Raw genomic sequence first — 20,745 nt, 5'->3', positions numbered from 1 at the left:
GTGTTTGTCTTCACACTGATAATTATATTGTGCTGCAGATTGTGTTCATTTTTGCACTAATACAGTATATCGTATTATAAAATGTTTGCACAGTATATTGAGAACATTCTGGCCAGACTAGATTACAAATGAAAATCTGTGGATGAAAACTAAGCAAAGACCAGTAGAACTGGAAATTCACCAGAGAAAGTGGAGTTGGCTGGGACACATACACTCGCCAACCTCCAAACGATATAGGCCCTAGCTAGGAGTACACTTGACTGAAACCCACAAAGAAGTCGAGGAATAGGTAGACCTAAGATAAAATGGAGAAGTACAATAATAGTATAGATCTATCATTTTGTGGTGGCAGTCCGTTGTTGGGAGTACAAAACCATCCAACTAAACTAGTTGGATTGAGTGACACATACAGCTTAAATGTAAGCAAAGATAGCCTGTTACAAATAGAGTATAATAAAAATCCTGTGTACACACAATACTCTCATTGTCATATGACAAGACATGCGGAAGTAAACCTTTTTAGCCACATGATTATATGCACTGCTTAGACCTCTACCGATTCTGAGAAACAACAAACACTTCACAGCAACAAGCATATAAAGAGAACTGCCACCATAAAGTGAAACATCTATAGCAGACGCAAAACATGAGGAGAGATTAAAGAACTCGCCAAAAATAGTGTCAGATGGAGGTGCTTTCTGAGAGGCTTATGTTCCCCACAGGAATGATGGGAATTTTGATTGATTGTATTATAGGTTGAGTATCGTGAGATGGAAGAAAAGTACAGTCAGTTATTGGATGAGGAGGATGCATCAGATGCATCTGAAAAATCTAAAGCTGGTGGTACAGCAACTCCAGAAAAGAAATTGGCACCTATTCCAGAACCACTGAAAAAGGAAACTTCACTACCACCAGAACAACCACCCACAGCTACAATCGTTCCTCCACCGAATCCAGTAAAGACAGAAAAGGAGGATGAAATAGAACCAGATTCTGAGCAAGATGATCCAACAGGTAATTTTCTTTTCTTGTATCATTAGCCTACATGTTTTTCTTATACAACCATATTGAAATTTAAAATGATTAATATGTATGGCAGGATTGGTTGCTTTAAACCATTTCACTTAAAGTTGTTTTTTAATCAATTACGTATTAATACACCAATATAGTAGAATTTCTGTTCCTCTTTTATGTTTCAGAGGACTAAAGGGAAATACAAAATTACAGTAACCTATAGATATTTCGTAAAAACTCGCCCACAGAATAAAATTACATTTGTTACTCATTCTTTCTTAAAAAAAACGTGACAGCCTGTCTTAGTTTTTTTACTCTATTTGCTGTCTAGTTCATAGAGTTTCTCGGACATAGTGTTATCAGCTCATCACCATCTGCAACAGAAAAATATTTTCACAATTTTTCCAATGCTGCAACTGTCTATCTGCTTGTGGGAATAGCATCATTGGCACTGTCATCTTGAAAATAATCGACTGTTCTGCAGTGAGAACATCATTATCTATCTATGTCATGACTTCTGAAAATGTCGCATCTGGTTGAAGATTTTCTCTGCCTGTATTTTTATGTTGATGGTGTAAATAAAGGGACGAAAATATAATTGTGTAAATAGCGGGAAAACATAAATTGCGCAAACTTGAAAACAGAGTTCTGCCTTAGTTTTAAAAGTCCGGTTATTATTAGGTACTATTTTTTAACCCTCTTACTTGATCAACAATGATTGTTTGAATTTAAACATATTTTAACTTTTTTTTTTTTTACATTTGCTCATTGTTAGATCAGTCAATTGCTTTTTTATAACGATTCAAGAAGGTACTAATTATTTCTTGCTGTGAAGACGAGTCCGTCATATCACTTCATTAGTTTGGTACAGGGTGAAAGTCGAATCCACTTTGGCAATATTTTGAAATAATTATCATGCAAATTATTTTTATGTAATATTCATCAGTTTTGTGGAAAACAACAAAACTCAAAATAAGTTAATATAGGCTATATCAAATGTTGCACTTAATTGTGAATGATACAAATCTCACTCTTTATTGCAATGTGTTTTATTATACTGATATGTTGCTTTCTTAGCATTAGCCACCACTTCTTTTGGTGGTTCGAATGTGTGACATGGCACAGGAATGGCCATTTCCATGGTCAAGACAGATGATAATGTACCATCCACGTTCAATGAATGTCTAAGAGTTGTTATTTTTTTTCCCTATCATAGAAAAAACACGTTCTTCACAAGCATTAGAATGTGAAATTATCAAAACCAATTTTGCAACCTGAGATATACTCTTGTACAATATTTCTCCATTTGCTAATTCCCTCTGAGATATATATGCTCAAATTACATCCATTCAGTAAATGTACCGACTTACTTGCGTATCATCTTGGACTTTAGCACTTTCCCATACATTTTCAAGGATACTGTCTTGTATTAAAAGTTTGTAATCCACAAATGCGTGAGATTTCAGCTTACGTGTGAGCATGAGATCAGCCTCGAATCAGTGTGTCTTAGAAAAAATCTATCATTTTTATTTGTAATTATTTTGTTCTCAGTCACTAATACTACAAATTTTTAGGTTTTCATGATAATGAAAATGAAAAATAATGATTTCTTTTGCTGTCATCAGGTCATCTTGAAAGCAGTTCATCTTCAACAAGGTCATCACTTAGTTTATTACAGTTGTTAGATCATCCAATTCCAAGGGTTGCTTCAAAAACAACAGCAGAATATGTTCTTTCCAAATTAAGCAAAGCACAAGTTAAAAGTTATTTGGAAGGAACGTTTATTTACATATGTGTTAGAACCTAATAAATAAAAAAGAATCTGAATCATCAAGTTGCACGTTTTGTATATATACCACCAGCTCTGCATAGTACCTACAGAACTATGGAGTAGCTTCAAGTTATCAAATTAGTGCAGGATCATTGTTTAGATTGCTCTTCCCAACTAGGAAAGAAAAAAGTGGTGCCCTGTTGTATTCTAATTTTGAAGCAGAAAAATAAAAATGTGTAATATGATTAAAATGTCCCACGTCGTGGTGTCGTGGTCTAAGGCATCCTGCCTAGGACTCGCGTCACAGAATGTGCGCTGGTTCGAATCCTCATGGGGGAAGAAATTTTCTCATGAAATTTCGGCCAGTGTGTGGGACCAGTGCCCACCCAGCATCGTGATGCACTTGGGGAGCTACGATAGGTAGCAAAATCCGGTTGTGAATAGCAGCTATAACAGCTGGGGGGATGATCATACTAACCACACGATACCTCCATTCTGGTCGGATGATCGACCACCTTTGCTTCGGCATGTGGGCGTGAGGCCAGCAGCTGGCTGATCTGTCTAGGCCCTTTATGGGCTGTAGCACCACGGATTATTATAATATGATTAAAATAAAAGTATATGTATAGGATTCGATGGAAGATCAAATGTTCACAGTATGTAATAATGACCAAACGTGGCGATGTTTTTTTAGTAGACACATTTGACACCTCTGCTAATCCACATACTGCTGATTATCTGGCTGTGAAGTGACAAATAACAGAACACAAAGAATTTTAATCTTATTTCGTATTGTGGTTTTGCCCTTCGTTCTAAATATTTCAGCTAACAGACATTACAGAACATATGATCAGTGTTTTGAAATACTCCAGGAACAGTAATTTTGCCAATGCCTGTTTGCACCAGGTCCTTTATGTTAGAATACTATAGTGGACTGTCTGGAGTATTACATTGCATTACCAACCCTGGTTCGAAGAGTCTTTTCCTGATATCGTAATGATTTATAAGAGGGTTCTAAATAAAGTAATGGCAACATAATTTGAACATATTATTGAACTTACATGGAAAATACATTTACATCCCTTCGATATGGTCACCAGAGTGTTCTTGTATCTTTTGTCAAATTCGTGGTAACTGTTGAATGCGGTTAGCGAGGTAGTTTCTGTTGATCTCTCTAATGGATAAGCACTGATGCAATATCTGGAAACCTCTGCCCCTAAGTGATTCTTTCAAGGACTCATGTCAGGGGAATACGGAGGATGTTCCAATACTTCCAAATCCCATGTCTGTAGCAATTCAGCCACTGATCCTGCGACAAGACAACGAGCATTGTCATACAAGATGAAAGGTGGATTGTCTCTCAGGAAATGTGGATGTTCGTGCCGCACAGCTGAATGTAGGTTGTGTTCGAGAAATATTGGTAGTACACTGCATTGACATTCTGGTCTTGAGGTATGGCATGGCTAATGATAACACCTTCACTGTTGTATGGCATGCTGAGTGAAATGTAATACATTAATTATACACTCATAAAAAGTAGAATTTTAAGTAAAAATAAACATTGAATTCTTTTAATGCTATTCCTGTATTTGCATCCCTTCAAAACGAAAGTTGTTGAACATTGGAGGAACGATGAAAAGTCTGAAGCAAACGTGACTGAGTGTGAAGTAACAGCGATTGTCCTTGATGGAGTTTTATTTTCGTCCTATCCTTCCCCTTTCTTCCAAGCACCCCTCATGAGCACCCCTCCAGAGTTCTCTGATCTATGAGCTTTCGCATGTTCAAGCTAGTATGATCCGTGGAACGTTACACAAAAGTTGATATTGTTGTTAAGTAATGTGGTGCTGTTAAAATGACTCAAAAAAGACAAAAAATTGATATACACTTGTTTCAGGATTGGTGGATAAACGAATTTGGATTCATACAACAAAATGATCTTGCTATTTGTGTGCTTTGTGAAACTTTCATGTGCCATATGTCAAGTGTACAAAGATACAGTACTATTAAAACCAATAAATTATCAATTCATGTTAAAACTATGAAGAGGAAAATGAAACCATAAAAGGGTGTTTCTGGCTACAAAAACAAACTACTATTTTTAGTCAAGTAATTGGAACCAAAAATAAAACTACCAGTTGTAGCTAAAGCTTTCACAAATGGAGAATACTTCAAGGAAACTTATTTATACATCTTGATTACACAGCTTTTAACACTGTATCACTTCGGAATATGTATGATAAGAACTTTCTTGTGTTAAATATTTAAACGTACCTTGTTAACATGTTTCGAAACATGTTAACAAGGTACGTTGAAATATTTAACACAAGAAAGTTCTTATCATACATATTCCGAAACTTATTTGAGTACTGTTGAAATTCTGTTTAGTGACTTTCCAAATAAAGAAACGATACTCTCTCGGATTCGATAAATTCCTGCTTCTATGAGATCATATATTTTTCCAGAAAAATTTTCCGCCTTGCAAATAGTTGCTCTCTTCACACCTTACAACCTCAAGAGCCTAATATGTATTCCCCACTATATTCTCATCACTTACCAGCTTATGAAATGAAAGTCGTAAGTCGTCTAATCTTTGATGGCTGTGTTAGTACAGACTCCAAAACAATGCCATTGTTAAGTTCATTTTGCCGTGAGAGTACTGATTAAGAAATAAGCGCTGGCAATATCATATTTTGAGAACTCTACTAATCTGATCTAAACTGTCACAAGACTATTACCTCGACATGGGCTGATGAAAGCCTTTCATTTTTAAATAATTATTGTTGGCTGAGGAAAACATTATAACAATTATGTTTTATGATTCGTAATTTCTCTTCTTCATTATCTGTGAACTCCTCACTTTATTTATCATAACTCATTCACAGACACAGCCAAATCAGCACCTGTACTGAAACTGCATTACTGAAAGACAAGCTGATAAGCTGTTGCAGGTCTGTATAGCCCTGTCGTGTTCCCCTCCAAGGTGATTCACTTCCTCCAGGTAGGGGAAAAGAAAGTGCACATCACACAGAGACTACTGCACAATGTACAGGATTTTGGCATGCCTGGCATAGAGCATGTACGGGCGAATCCAGAAATGCATGTAGAGTGTTAGTTAAAAAAAATTGGGGAGGCCAAGATGTAGATGGGAAGATAATATTAAAATGGGTTTGAGGGAGGTGAGATATGATCATGGAGACTGGATTAATCTTGCTCAGGATAAGGACTGATGGTGGGCTTATGTGAGGGCGACAATGAACCTCTGGATTCCTTAAAAGCCATAAGTACTGTATATATATTATATAAGGTTATTAGTGGAATGGTTGATATTGCTTTGCGAAATCCAGCTCAGTTGAAGAGTATAGGGGAAAAAAGGTCAGGATCCACCAAAAGTGAGAAACAAGTTATTACTACCAATAGGTAACTAATATGTGTGTATGTCATCATCTTAAATATTACTGAGCATAAACGATTAGCATCCGAGAAACACACAGTTCAAATTTGAGCATGAGAGAATGACAGGGCAAAACTTTCAATTTGCTCTCTTTCAATTGTATATATGTACTGTTAAGTCGCAAGTTTACATCAACATTAAGTTCACTTCTATATTTGTTCAAGAAGATCAGAGCAGAAAATGTACTCTCACACAAGTATGCTGATGCAAATGGCATTAAGTGTTGTATTGCAATTCGGGGAACATCAGGATATATGGATGGTGCATGCAACCAATATTGCAACAGGGTCGTATTAAGAAACATGATTTTTAAGCTCTAATCAGAAAATAATTCTAACAGCCCCTCGTCTTTTTTGACGGACAAATTGTCACCATGAAGAGATTTTTCATACAGTTGTGCATTCCTGTTGCAGTAAGGATAGTATTTTCTAATTTTAATGTTAATCAATGAAGATGATTTTTAGGGCGTATACTTACAAAGATATGGACGAGAGTTCATCATCATGTGTTGCCAGAAAGTCACTGACAGTGGAAAATGAATCTAATTCTCGGTTGATAACTCAGTGAGATCACAAGTTGAATTCTTTTATCGTTGTTTCTGTCTTCTTAATGATGAACACAGTTAAAGTTGGAGCCTGAAGTTAGAATTTAAAAAACTAAAAATATCTGATATGTACACAAGAATTGCAAGCCAAGAGAACTCCCTCGGGGCGAACTCATTCCTGTTAATCTCTGTATCTTAAAGTCTGAGATAAACAAAATAATATACCAGCAAACTGATAAGTGTTATAAAATTAAGCTTAGTTAAAATATCTTTTGAAAACACCTTGGTTCCATGAACTCATGAAGGTTAAGAACCTCTTTCTGGGTAATTTGTCTTCTCCCATTTTGATATACCGAAATCATTTCAATCTATATCTTTTTAAATTTATCTGAACTTGATCTGTATTTCAAATATCTCTAATTTTATTATTTTTCCCATTCCCCCCCCCCCCCACCCTAAAATTCCACGCAACCTAATTGCTCTTTCTGTATATGTCCAAATTTTAAATGCATATGTAAGGATTGGTTTAAAACTATAACTTTTGTATATAGAAATTTTACATTTTATAGGTATATCAGCATTCCACATTAAATTTCTAACTATGTTATGTACATTCGAGCTTCTTTGAATTTTTCTGCTTATTTCAATTTGCATTTTACCATATGAATTCATTTCTGATCCCAAGTAATTAAAGGTATCCAAATATTATTAGTATTTTAGAGATCTGCAGTTGGTCCATAAGATCAGTTATACTTTCATGTTCTGTGGCTTTTTCCCGTTTCACCAGACATAGTCTCTAATTGTGATGCACTCTGCCTTTTGTTTTTAATTCTATTTGTATCTAGTTATCACCTATTGTTATTGAGTAAACTGAGATGTTGAAGGTTGTTGCAAAATGATAATTTAACATTGTTTTGAAGTAACTCTTATTGTTAAAGTTTCCTGTTTGTAGGCTCCACTAAAACCTTGCTTATTAAGATTTATTCTTAATTATAAGTAATCTCTACATATTTAACTAGGTCTGGAAGGAGCAGCATTTCAAAGTCGGCTACCTTTTGATAAGATGACAGCCACTGAAGCAGCTGGATTTCCTGATGTTGCTCAAGGACCACCACAGACATTGAAGGTGTTCTTACATATCAGAAATAGACTGGTAGGTAAAACGTTTTTGTTTATCATAGAAATGTGAATGTGTGTTTGAGAACTTGGTTAACATTTGACATCGGAATAAATGTTTTTCATTGACTGTATTTGGATAGTGATGCTTGATTTTATTTCTGTACTTTCAGTTACAACTCTGGCTTGAGAATCCAAAGCAGCAGTTGCTTTTTGAAAATGTCCTCCCACAAGTTGAACCACCCTATAATAGCGATGGACCATTAGTAATGAGAATTCATGCATTTCTAGAAAGACATGGGTTTATTAATTTCGGAATCTTCAAGAGACTTAAGGTATTTCTTCTCTATATTTAGTTGTTATTTAAGAGAACTGTTTATTCTTGAACTTAGCAAAGAAGATGGTATTACTGTGCTGGCAAGGGTTTGCTGGTCTTGTTGATTTGATATTTATACCGGTACCTTATTTTGAAACTGTTTGTGATGTTTCCTTTATCATGTCATTATACAGAGTGTCCCAAATTAATGTATACACATTTTGAAACATTATTTCTTAGTAACGAGATGAGACAGAAATACGATTTTTGCGGTTTTGTATTCCTTAAGCCTGTACATTTCTTCAAAATGGCCCCCTTCTGCTACAGTACACTCTCAACAACGACGTACAACAGAGTGATATACCAATTGGATTGTTGCTAATGGAATATCATTGGGATTTAATCCAGACGTACTGGTGCACAATCTAGTGATTAGAAGTTGCGCACCACCATCTCTCCTAGTCCTGAGGTAGAAATTTTACATGAAAATTTCTGACCCTTCCGGGAATCGAACCCAGGCTGCCTAGTCTGGAGGCAGACACGGTACCATAGAGCTAACTCAGCAGACTTTATCCTACTTGTAAATTCCGGAAAACATTACTTTCAAAATTCACCTTTTCTGAAGAATGACCCATATGCTAAAATTCATAACTCATGTTTAGAGTTAACGCAGTTTCACTGGTGATATTTCCACCACTTTATTTCATTAATACAACTTCACGATCTTGTTGGCAAGCCTATTCATTTTTATGAAAAATTTATCATTCCACAATTGAATTTCTTCACTCATTCAGATATTTTTCTGAGCTATAATTATGTACCATAATGTGCTCCTTATTCATTTATAGAGTTAAGACGTTTTAATCCTTTCATAGTTAGGCCTATATTTACTAATGAATAATTGGTAGGTCACTGCCCCGGGACGGCAGAAACTAGGGGGCGGAATCTTTTTTGCATACATGAATTTTGTTATGAGTGAGGAAAAAATGAATTGATACTGGTACTTAAATTTTTATCATGTAATAAATTATTTCCAAGAAAATAACTTGATACGACATTCGAACAAGCTCAAAGCACATATAGGAATATGTTTGCTACAACAAGGAGCAGTTACCAATAATTCATCTGTGATAAGGCACCCGATGACATTGTCATTTTCAAAACAACAATAGATGTGTGGAATTTATTAAAATAAATCAGTGATATATTTGTATGTCACTATACTACAAAAAAGGACAATAATGACATATAATACCTAGAGAAGAATAGAAAAGTGTATACAGGGTGGAAAGGGACTGATGCACCAACATTTAAGAGGTGATTCTACATGTTAAATATAACAAAACTTTTATTACACTTTTCCTTTAATGAAACACCATTAAGCAGGAAAAGAAAAAGGCTTTGCCAAATGTTTGTAGCGCTCTATTGCACTAATGGTCTGAGAGAAATAGCTGATTGCTATATAAGCAGATAGGTAAAAGTAATCTGAATAGTTAATGTCTTAAATCTTTTTTTGCAAATTAAATAGTTTAGCCATGAATTTAAATTGAATAATTGCGAAAATCGTTAAAATAAGTCTTGCAATGCAAAGCAATGTCGCTCATCACCAACAGAGTACAGCAGAGGGAGAGGGGAAGGTAAGAAGTGCACGCTGTGCTTGCTAGAGTAGCTGTGCTGTTGCCAAACGCTTCATAGAAACATGACGATTTCCTCTAAAATGGTGAATGTTAGAGAAAAAACTTATTTAGATTTTTCAACTCTCTCCTCATGATTTATTACCAGTTTCATTTTGGTATAGAGGCTACCATCCACTCTATATAGTATTTGTGGACCTAGAAAAATCGTTTGACAGAGTGGATTGGAATATACTGATGGGGATCTTAAATAAAATTGGTGTGGATTGGAAAGATAGGAGGCTGTTCAGTAATCTTTATATGAAACTATGATTCAAGTCAGGATAGGAGAAGAAATGTGAGAAGGAAGCGAAATAGGGAGAGGAGTATGTCAAGGATGCCCGTTATCACCTATCCTGTTCAACATCTACTAGGAGGATTTAGTGAAGAACTGTTTTCAGAACATGAGAGGAAAGATAGTAGGAGGAAGAACAATAAAGTTCATAAGATTTGCTGATGCATTGTTAGCAGAAGAGGAGATGATATTAAGAGATATGCTACTGGAACTAAATGACAGCTGTGAGCAGTATGGGATGAAGATAAATGCAAACAAGATGGAGACCATGGTCATAGGAAGAAAAATAAAGAAGGTAAACGTGCGAATTCTAAATGAGGCAATAGAGCAAATACTTGGGGTGTACTATAAGCAGTAACATTAACATGAGGTGCTGCCAAGAAGTCAAAAAGAGGATAGCAATGTCAAAGGAAGCTTTTAATAGAAAAAGGAGCATTTTCTGCAGACCTCTGGAAAAAGAAGTAAGGAAAATACTGGTGAAATGCTTTGTGGACATTACGACGAAATGAAGAGAAGCGATTAGAAGCACTTGAAATGTGGATATGGCAAAGAATGGAGCATGTGAAATGGACAGACAGAATAAGAAACAAAGCTGTGTTGGAAAGAGTGGGTGAAGAAAGAATAATGCTGATCAGGAAGAGAAAAAGGAATTGACTGGATCACTGGCTGAGGAGAAACTGCCTACTGAAGGATGCACTGGAAGAAATGGTGAATGGGAGAAGAGTCCGGGGCAAAGAAGATATCAAATAGAAGACGACATTAAGATGGGTCATACAAAGAGGAAGGCAAAAAATAAGAAAGATTGGAGAATGCTGGGTTTGCTGTGAAAGCCCTGCCCTTGGACAGAATGAATATTCTAAGAAAATAATGGCAGATACTGGCTTAGCATTTAAGGTTTAATTTAGTATACCTGATCAAACAATTGTGAACTAAAAGATCCTTACTCATTTTTCAAACTGCAGTGAGCCATAGTTAAATTGCTCATTGTTGAGCTATTTACATTAAGTTTGCAGTTGCATATGCGAAATCATGGTAACCTGGTATGTTGGTGGTGTGTGATTAGTGATTATTTAATAATTGTAAAGAATGAGTGACCACAGAGTGAAAATTTACCAACATTCATTGAAGTATGTTGACATAATAAACACTTTTGCGGGTGGATGAGCTCAACACGAGGATACTGTATCTTAAATTAATTTATCAAAAATATTGGTTAGCAGTTATTTTAAAAACTTATCTTATAGTAATTTAGACTAAACAGTTTTGAAAAACATTTTTAAATAATGCTCTGTGACTATTTGCATTGCTTTTTATCGCTTAAGGAAGAGGGTGGCAAAGTAAAACTACCCCAGGTGGCAGAATATTTAATATGACCCTGTTCATAGTACAAGAATGGATAACATCCTATAGTTCTAATGCTGTATGTCAAGGAAGTGAGAATTCATACGCCATCGCATCATAAATAAACGTAACACTGACATGTGATGCTGTCCATGAGGTCTGATCAAAAAGTATCCAGATGGCTAGTTTCATAACTGATGAGTGGTGTAGCCTATTAAAAAGCGTCTTGCCTCATGTTGACTTTGGTGCCTATTGCACATGCTGTAAGCCCCATTTCCCACTGTTGTATGGTTTCTTTACAGTTTGTTTTGTTCTTGCAATTTTGTTTAGTTGGCAGAAAATATATGGTAAAGATTGTGTGATTTGTACATAAGTTTATGAATAATATAAACATTTAAAGATGACCATGAGATTGTTGAGAGTGAAGAACATTCTGAGAGGCCTACAACCAGCAAAAATGAAGGATATGTCGAAGCTGTGACGATTTATGAGATCTCAGAACTTAAACATTTGTTCCAGTTGAGTTCACTAAAGTCTTATGAACGATTTGGACATGAGGCACATGTTAGCAAAATTTGTGCCAAAATTGCTCTCATTTAAGCAAAGAGAGACTTACGTTTCATCTGCTAGATACTGGCTTGATTGCGTGGAAATTAACTAAACCTTTTCAAAAGATATCATAGCTGATGGTGAATCATGGATTTATGGGCATAATCGCGAATCTGTGGCCCAATATTCACAGTGGACGACCTTGGACTCTTCCAGACTGAAAAGCACGACAGAGATGGAGCAAAGTCAAAATAATGCTAATTGTTCTTTTTTCGATCATGAGGAAATTGTGCATCATGAATACTGTCCACCAGACCAGAGAATCGACAAGTGCTATCGCAATATTTTACTGCATTTGAGGAATGCAGTTCATTCCAAAAGGTCGGCATTGCATGCATCACAACTTGTGCAACAGTTTCTCTCTGAGTACCACATTTCCCATATCTACCAGTTGTCCTATTCACCAGATCTGTCTGTCATTTTTTCCTTACTGAAGATGAAATTCGACTCAAAAGAACAAAGATTTCAAGATATTAAGGAGATACAACAGAAGAAGCTGTTCACTATTTCAAAGGGTGACTTCAGAAAATGTTTCGAACAGTGAAAACATCGACATTACTGGGCTAAGTGTATGCCTCTGGAGGAGCACTACTTTGAAAACCAGTAAGCCTCAAATCTGTACATCTTGTAATTAAAGAAACATGTTTAGTCTGGATACTTTTTTCATCAGATTTGCATTATATTGTACTTAGACAACTTCTAGTCTTTATTGTTCAACTGTTATAATGCTTCTGTTAGTTAATTCACTTTACTTTAAAATTTCACTTCCACTTCCACTAATAAAAGAGGTAGGTCATCCCATATCATTTGCAGATGACACAAGCATAGTAATTACAGCCAATGACTCCAACACATTCCAATCTTCAACAGAGGAAATTCTCTTCAAAATATGTGACTGGTTCTCAGTCAATAAATTGGTATTAAATTGTAACAAAACTAACATAATTCAATTTAAATCCTGTGCAAATTCAACCTCGGAAATTTCTAGCGCAATAATTAACAACAGATCCCTATTAGAAACAATGACAACTAAATTTCTTGGCTTAAAAATCGATAATGTGTTAAATTGGAAAAATCATATTAAAGAAATTACTCCCAAACTAAATTCAGCTTGTTTTGCTATTAGATCTATGCAAAAGATAGTAAATATCAATACCTTAAAAACAATATACTTTGCATACTTCCACTCGGTAATGAGTTTTGGAATAATATTCTGGGGAAATTCCACAGATAGTAACAGTATATTTCTATTACAAAAAAGAGTAATTAGAATAATAGTAGGTGCCAAATCTAGGGAATCTTGTAGGACTATTTAAAAAAAACTACAAATAATGCCCATGGCTTGTCAGTACATCTTTTCATTAATAGTCTTCCTCGTGTGTAATCATGAAAACTTTATAACTAATTCAACAGTTCATAGCATAAATACACATCAAAAAAATGACTTTCATACTCCATCGGCAAGTCTATCATGCTATCAAAAAGGAGTGCGTTATATGGCAGTAAAAAATTTTAATAGCCTCCATATCGATATAAAAAATGAAACTCAAAAGATAAGATTATTTAGGGCCAAATTAAAGAAGTACCTAATTTCTCACGCCTTTTATTCTGTAGGTGAATTCATGACATTCAATAACACTTCATGAAATTGATACTAAAACTATGTGTTGTACTAGTAGACTATATTGTAAACCTCGTCTGTTTATATATTTCATCTAGACTGTGACTATAAATTAAGACTTTATAATAGTATTAAGTTTTTTGACTTGTTCCATATTCTAGCTGTAAAGCAATGTATAAATACCATGGAATGTTAATAAATACAATACAATACAATTAATTTCTTTAATTGACTGTTACCAGTATAATATCTTATTTTCTAGAGTCTTCCAGTAAAGAAACATGGCAAAGTGATTGTCATTGGTGCTGGTATTGCTGGTCTAGCAGCTGCTCAGCAAATGCAGCAATTTGGAATGGAAGTAGTTGTACTCGAGGCCAGGGTAAGTATTTATGATCCTTATTACAATGTTCATAAATAGATAACCTTTTCTGTTTGATTTTAAAAACTTTTTAACACCATATTATAAGTCCCATTTCAGTAGAAGGTTCTATTATTGTAGAACTTGAATTCTAGATGCATTATTGCTTTGCACAACGAGTACATTTTTATATATAATTTACTACTGGAATGTATGTTGATGATACTTTCACGTATGTACAGAACCAGAAACAAAAGTTGGGCCATCTGAAACTTGGAAAATTCAGGTGACCCAAATTTTGTTCCTGGGTCTGTACTATTTTTGGTATTAGTTTATTTGGTTATTTTCTTTGAAAAATTCTCATTTTTCCAAAAAATCTTCCATCCTTTCATGAACTTCATTCATTTCTCATTGCTGATAAACTGATTCAATGTTCCCTTCATTAAAAAAAAATTAACTTTTGTAATTACATAAGCTATTTTCTCTTTCAGGATCGAGTTGGTGGTCGTATAGCTACATTTCGAAAAGCTAACTATATTGCTGATCTTGGTGCCATGGTGGTTACCGGCTTGGGAGGAAATCCAGTAACAGTCCTTTCCAAACAAATTAATATGGAACTCCACAAGATTCGGCAAAAATGTCCTCTGTATGAATCAAATGGCAATACTGTAAGTATATTCTTGCTGTAACAATACATACTGTAGATTATTCAGAAAAAAAATTCGCACGCCCTATGATCAAAATGATGCATTTGTTGAAAGGCTAGATGTTCTTGACATTTTTAGTAAAGTGTACTACAGTTCACTGGCCTGCTATTTGAATCCTATACACTGCAGCAGATGTAGTGTGTCAAAAATTTATCTTCCATGAAGGTACGAGATGTTATATACATGCTGAAAGCAAGGAAAATGTCACCAGTCAACACTAATCAGTGCAGAATCAATCTTCATCCTCCAGTATCTTTGTCTGTGAAACCCTTTGGATGCGTTAGTGTTTGACTCCCTACAGTAAAACTGCATTGCATTGTTAATACCCATAGGTCATTGTGCAATGCCAAAGAAAGGAATCGCAAGAAGACTTCAAGAGAAAGTGTCTGGGTCTTTTAAGTAATGATATATTTATTTTAATTAAAATTTGACATCAGCGAATTTACATTGATGATCTCAGGGATCTTTTAATTTAATAAAATGTTTTAAAAAGATGGCGGATAGTGTAATTAAACAATGGATTTTATATTCGTCTTGAATGAATTTTTATCATTCTTATTTATTTTATTGTGAAAAATATAGATATAGATGATGATGATGATGATGATGATGAATCCTACAGAGTTTACTATATACATTCTGGATTGGGATCTCAGTGATTTTCATTTCTTTCTCCCTTTCTTTCAAGATATTGTTTCTTGCAAAAGGAATATATCATTGCATAAGGTGCAAATGCATGTATCCCACAAAATCATAATTTTACAGGAGCGAAAAAACTGTTCTTTGTCGCCATTAATTACCAGCTTACGAAGTATTAAAATGTTTATTTTTCCACGATTAATATTAAACTATGGTTTATGACATTCAATGGTACCAAAAACTCAATTTCGAACATTTTGAGGGTTATAAATATTTGCAGCTTGAGCAACAATATGCAACATTATAAGGTAATTGCAAAGGCAGTGATGTTTCTTCTGTGTATGTGAGATATACGTAGTAAATGTTTGCAAAATGTGGCAAATGGCTGAATTATCAATCTACAGTACATTAAAAAATAGTGCATCTGTTATAAATTCATACTATATTGTTAGTTGTCGGTATTAAAAAATTTGTCTTTGCTGTTTGAGCACAGTAATTTTTTTTTATATGATCACTACTAATAATACTGTATTTCATTATGTATAATGAGAAGTGCTCTGTATATTGAGCCATTGAAGCATGTATGGCACATCAGAGTAACTCTATTTGTGCTATTCATGAATAGAAGTTTGGAAACTGTTTAAGTACTAATTCTGAAGAGTGACGATAAAGATAGAAATTACTATCCTCTCTGAATCTCCTAAGACCTAAGAATTTAGTGAATTCTGTACTGTAATTAATCATCTTCACAAATTGCAGAAAAACTCCATTTTCCAGTGAATTCTGACATATTGCACATTGCCCTTAGTGTTCTAATGGTTACTGTGCTAGCCATAAGATCTGAAGGTCGTGAATGCAAACCTGGTCGAGAGCAGTAGATTTTAAGGAGAATTTGGTAGTTTGACCAGTGTATGGAACTGGTGTGCACCCAACATCATATTGAATTTGGGGAGTTACAGTGAGTAGTGAAATCTATTGTCACAAGTGAGCTATAACAGCTAGGGGAAATCATCATGCTAACCACACTTTACCTACACTTTGGCTGGATGATCGTTCACCTCTCCTGAGGCTTGTGGACGCAAGGTCAGCATTTGGCTGGTAGACTTGGGCTTCATGGGGTGTTGCGCCAAGTATTTTTGTTTTTGATAGATTTCTTAGCATGGACTCTCAGGATGGAAGTGAAGCTGTGAGTCCCTATTGTAGTTTCATGGCACATAAAATAACCCTGTCCCTAATAGAGAACTCCAGACTAAATTTGTTGGCCATTTCTTGCCCGTGTTGAATTTCAGTTTTCAATAACCTCTGCAGTCGAAAAATAATGTCGTTCAATAAAATACTATTAGTGATACGTTGCGGCATCATTCACAATGAAATTTTTGAACACCTTGTCAAGAAAAGATACAGAGTAACACAAGAGCAAAATTTGAATGCTCCACTCAAAAGAAGTTAAATTTATCATGAAAGAAAATTACCATTCAATAATTAGCATTGACCATTGGAGATCAGCTACAGGAAAATGAACCAATCTCCTATCTTGGAAAAATTTGTTAACAGTAAAAGTTTTATACAATGTCACTGCATTGTCAAACATTTAAACAAAACTTACGATCAGGTTTCTGTGGAAACAGGAAAAGTGGGAAGAGAGAAAAATCTACGAAGGTACACAAGAGCTTTCGTTCATACAAGGGGTGTCAGGAGTGTCTCAATAAAACGTAATCCTCATAAAATACGTGTGTAATACAGTTAATACATTCCTTAGGTACCGAAAGACAAGGATGAAATGGTTGAAAGAGAATTTAATCGGCTATTGGAAGCAACAAGTTATCTGTCACACCAGTTAGACTTCAATTATGCAGGTGGAAAGCCAGTGTCACTTGGTCAGGCTTTGGAATGGGTCATCAAGTAAGTACATATATTTTTCTAATCTATTTCTTGTGTTATCTAATTACGGGAAAGCATTTGTGTTTTTAAATTTGATTTACTTTGATTTCATTCAGTTGAAATAATACTTAATATTTGTACTGTGATCCTATAATAGATACCTTATTTATTCAAAGGAGAGGAGAAGGTAAGGGAGGGTGCTGAGAGCAGAAGTTGCAAGAAAGAGTGTGTAACTGTCTGATATTATAAAGAATAAGTTGTTTGAATTATTTCGTTCATGAAGTAGTTTTTAATTGAATTATAAATCAGTTCTGCGTATACTGTATATATATGAAGGTATTATATTATGGGGTTAGGGGCGAATAACAGCTAGTTAAAGGCCCTGCCTTTGGACGAAAAAATATTTTTGGATTGTGATTGAAAAAAATGTTAAACAACTTATTCTGCAATATTGATAGATTATATTTTATGGTTGGTTGGTCGGTTGATTAATGAGCTCATGGCAGAACATCCCTTCAAATTGAGTAGATTGTTAGGTGTATGCAGTAGGAAGATAAATACTATAAGGAATAAGTTTCCTGTACTGACTTGGAGTTTACAAAATTAAAAATTCAATAAAAATTATGGAAAATGCAGTTGATAAGTTATAGAGAAATAAATGCAGTATGCAGTAGTATAGTATCGAACTGTAAAACAATTATTTTGAAAGGTAATTCTAGCCTATTATGAGTATGAGTGAAGCAGCTAATGACAACTTATATTCTTCTTATTGTGTTTTTTTTCTAATACCAGATGTTTCAAAATGAATATCGGGGTTTTAAGGCTTTGTAGTATTTATTACATTTGATGTACAATTATAAATAATACACCAAATGAAAGAGCAACTCAAACAGTTTTTATACATCTTGATTACACAACTTTTAACACTGTATCTCTTCGGAATATGTATGATGAGTTTCTCAACACACTAGAACAATATGAAATATACAGACACACGAAAACACACCCCAACGATATTCTCAACACACAACTCAATTTCAAAACACATACACTCTTTGACTCTACACTTCGAACACACCCACACAGGAAACAAGAGGCGCCAAGACCAACAACGACCAGTTCCAAAGATGACCGAAAATAGGTCGAAACATGTTAACAAGGTACGTTAATAATATTTAACACAAGAAAGTTCTCATCATACATATTCCAAACAGTTTTGCTACAAGTGCTCAATGTGAGCACCATTCGTCACACGGCACACATCGAGTCGATAAGCGAGTTCTTCCCAAACCTTGATTAGTGTGTCTGGAGTAATTGTTGCAACAACTGCTTCAGTCCTCTGTCTTAAGTCTGGTAGGTCAGCTGGTGGCGGAGGTATATACACACGATCCTTTATGAATCCCCAAAGGTAAAAATCGCATGTCATAAGATCTGGTGAACGTGGAGGCCATACGAAACAAGCTCTGTCATTCGGCTCCTTTAGGCCAATCCAGCGGTCAGGTGCAACGTCGTTTAACCAATCGCGTATTTCCATATGCGTCTCCTTAAAATTCTCCATACAGACGTCGCTGCAATTGCTAATTCACAACTAGCCTTCCAAACAGATTTCTTGGGGCTATGCGTGAAAGACTCTCTCACTCGTTCAACATGCTTTCTAAGAGCAGACAGAGGAAACAGTGCATGCATGTACAAAACTGTTTGAGTTGCTCTTTCATTTCATGTATTATTTATAATTTTTTTTTTTATTCAATGCCACCAGGTTGTCTTTTCGACATTTCTGGTCTTCTCTCCTGGTCGTGGCTTAATTGTAACCCACTTCTGAGGTTGGGGTGCCTGGAAGGCGGAGTTACATTACCCCGATGATGTGATAGGATGATTATGATGTGATGCCAGGAGAGGTCTTAAATCTAAACTTAACCTAAATTCCAGACCATGGACGAACACAGGAATAATCCCCTTTAAGGAAAAATTCCTGTGCTGTAACTGGGACTCGAACCCGGGACCTCATGAACTATAGTCAGAAGCTCTGACCACTAGACCATGAGGCTGGTCATAATATTAAAGTATAAAGTGAAAATAGTATCCTGGTGAACCATATCCTGTAATTGTGATGTATGAATAAATATGAATGTGAATAAGAAAACGTTATTTTAACAACTCTTGGCATTTTTTCCAACACTTTTATCCCCATATCAACAGATTTTTTACACCGACATTCCATGTTTTTATTCACCAATTTATCGTGACCATTGGGAAACATCAAGATCCCACAAATTTAAAAAGAACAATACAAAAAGTTATCATGGGTTACATTTCCGCTAATGTACGTATTTATAATTGTGCGTTAAATGTAATAAATACTACAAAGCCTTAAAACCCCGATATTCATTTTGACACACGATGCATATTGATTATACAGTGTCTATTGTATATACAGTACCATATGTTATGTTAATGGCCGTAAATAATACTGGACTATTGAGAATTCCTTCTATTGTTGACTATCTATTGAACTTCACATGCAGAACCAGAAAGATTCTGATAGTAACGAAACCAAACCACAAAAGGGATCATATATCTCAAGAGACTCAAGATCACAGTCTGAAATGTAAAAGAATGTCAGTCCTGCAAAAGGGAAACATTTTGGATATTTATAAGAAGCTTATTTATGTAACAGAGAGAGAAAGACAGAAAAATAAAATCTCACTTAACTCTCGAACAGAAGCTAAAAACTACTGCAAAATGTAATCCCTAATTCAAAGCTTCACAAACATAATATTATCTTGGAAACAATCTTCAAGAAAAGGCAAAAAGTATAATAATAAAGTATGAATACTGTATAATACTGTATGATTTTACCAGGTGAAAAGTTTTCATTAGCGAAAATTTCACTTTCACAGATTTGATAACTACGTAATTATAAAATATATCCAGCATCTTTCAATTCATTGTTGTTAGTAATCATAAACATTATCAATAGATGTCATTTCTTTTGCACCAAATGATGTATAATAAATTCAGAGTATGTATTGTGTCAGGTGCGTATTTATTTTTCAGATTGCAAGAGAAAAACGTTAAAGAGAAGCAGGTGCAACACTGGAAAGCTGTAATAGCCCTCCAGGAACGACTGAAAACCAATCAACATAGGGTATGTATCAGTATGCATATAAATCTATTTGTGGTTGTCACTAATTCTTTTAGGTCTGTGGTCAGAACATTTTTACTATTTTTGACTGAAAGTTGAGAATGGACAATAATAGGCCACCGAAAATAGTACTAAATTACAAACCGCAAGGATACTGAGATATTGGACAACCACATTAGCAAGATCCTCAAATGCCTATTCATGATGAAAACTCTTTTTGATCAGGACAAACGTATTTCTGAGCCACAACACCTACAGTAAGAA

The 20,745-nt window shown here is 35.0% G+C and overlaps 1 protein-coding gene across 2 annotated transcripts in view; it reads left to right on the top strand.

The window, feature by feature from the left end:
- The window catches only part of LOC138705836 (lysine-specific histone demethylase 1A-like), a 66,117-nt gene that overhangs the window by 8,678 nt on the left and 36,694 nt on the right, over window positions 1-20,745 (top strand). For both annotated transcript variants that reach the window (XM_069834510.1, XM_069834511.1), the window contains exons 2-8: window positions 756-1,014; window positions 7,800-7,933; window positions 8,070-8,231; window positions 14,014-14,130; window positions 14,601-14,777; window positions 17,215-17,357; window positions 20,394-20,484. In XM_069834510.1, the coding sequence (XP_069690611.1) occupies window positions 756-1,014; window positions 7,800-7,933; window positions 8,070-8,231; window positions 14,014-14,130; window positions 14,601-14,777; window positions 17,215-17,357; window positions 20,394-20,484 (1,083 nt within the window). The remainder of the gene's footprint in view (window positions 1-755; window positions 1,015-7,799; window positions 7,934-8,069; window positions 8,232-14,013; window positions 14,131-14,600; window positions 14,778-17,214; window positions 17,358-20,393; window positions 20,485-20,745) is intronic.

Source organism: Periplaneta americana, chromosome 9 (assembly GCF_040183065.1).
Source record: "Periplaneta americana isolate PAMFEO1 chromosome 9, P.americana_PAMFEO1_priV1, whole genome shotgun sequence".
Taxonomy (NCBI): Eukaryota; Metazoa; Arthropoda; class Insecta; order Blattodea; family Blattidae; genus Periplaneta; species Periplaneta americana.
Note: the sequence above shows the minus strand (reverse complement) of the source record. Positions and strands in the feature narration are given on the sequence as shown.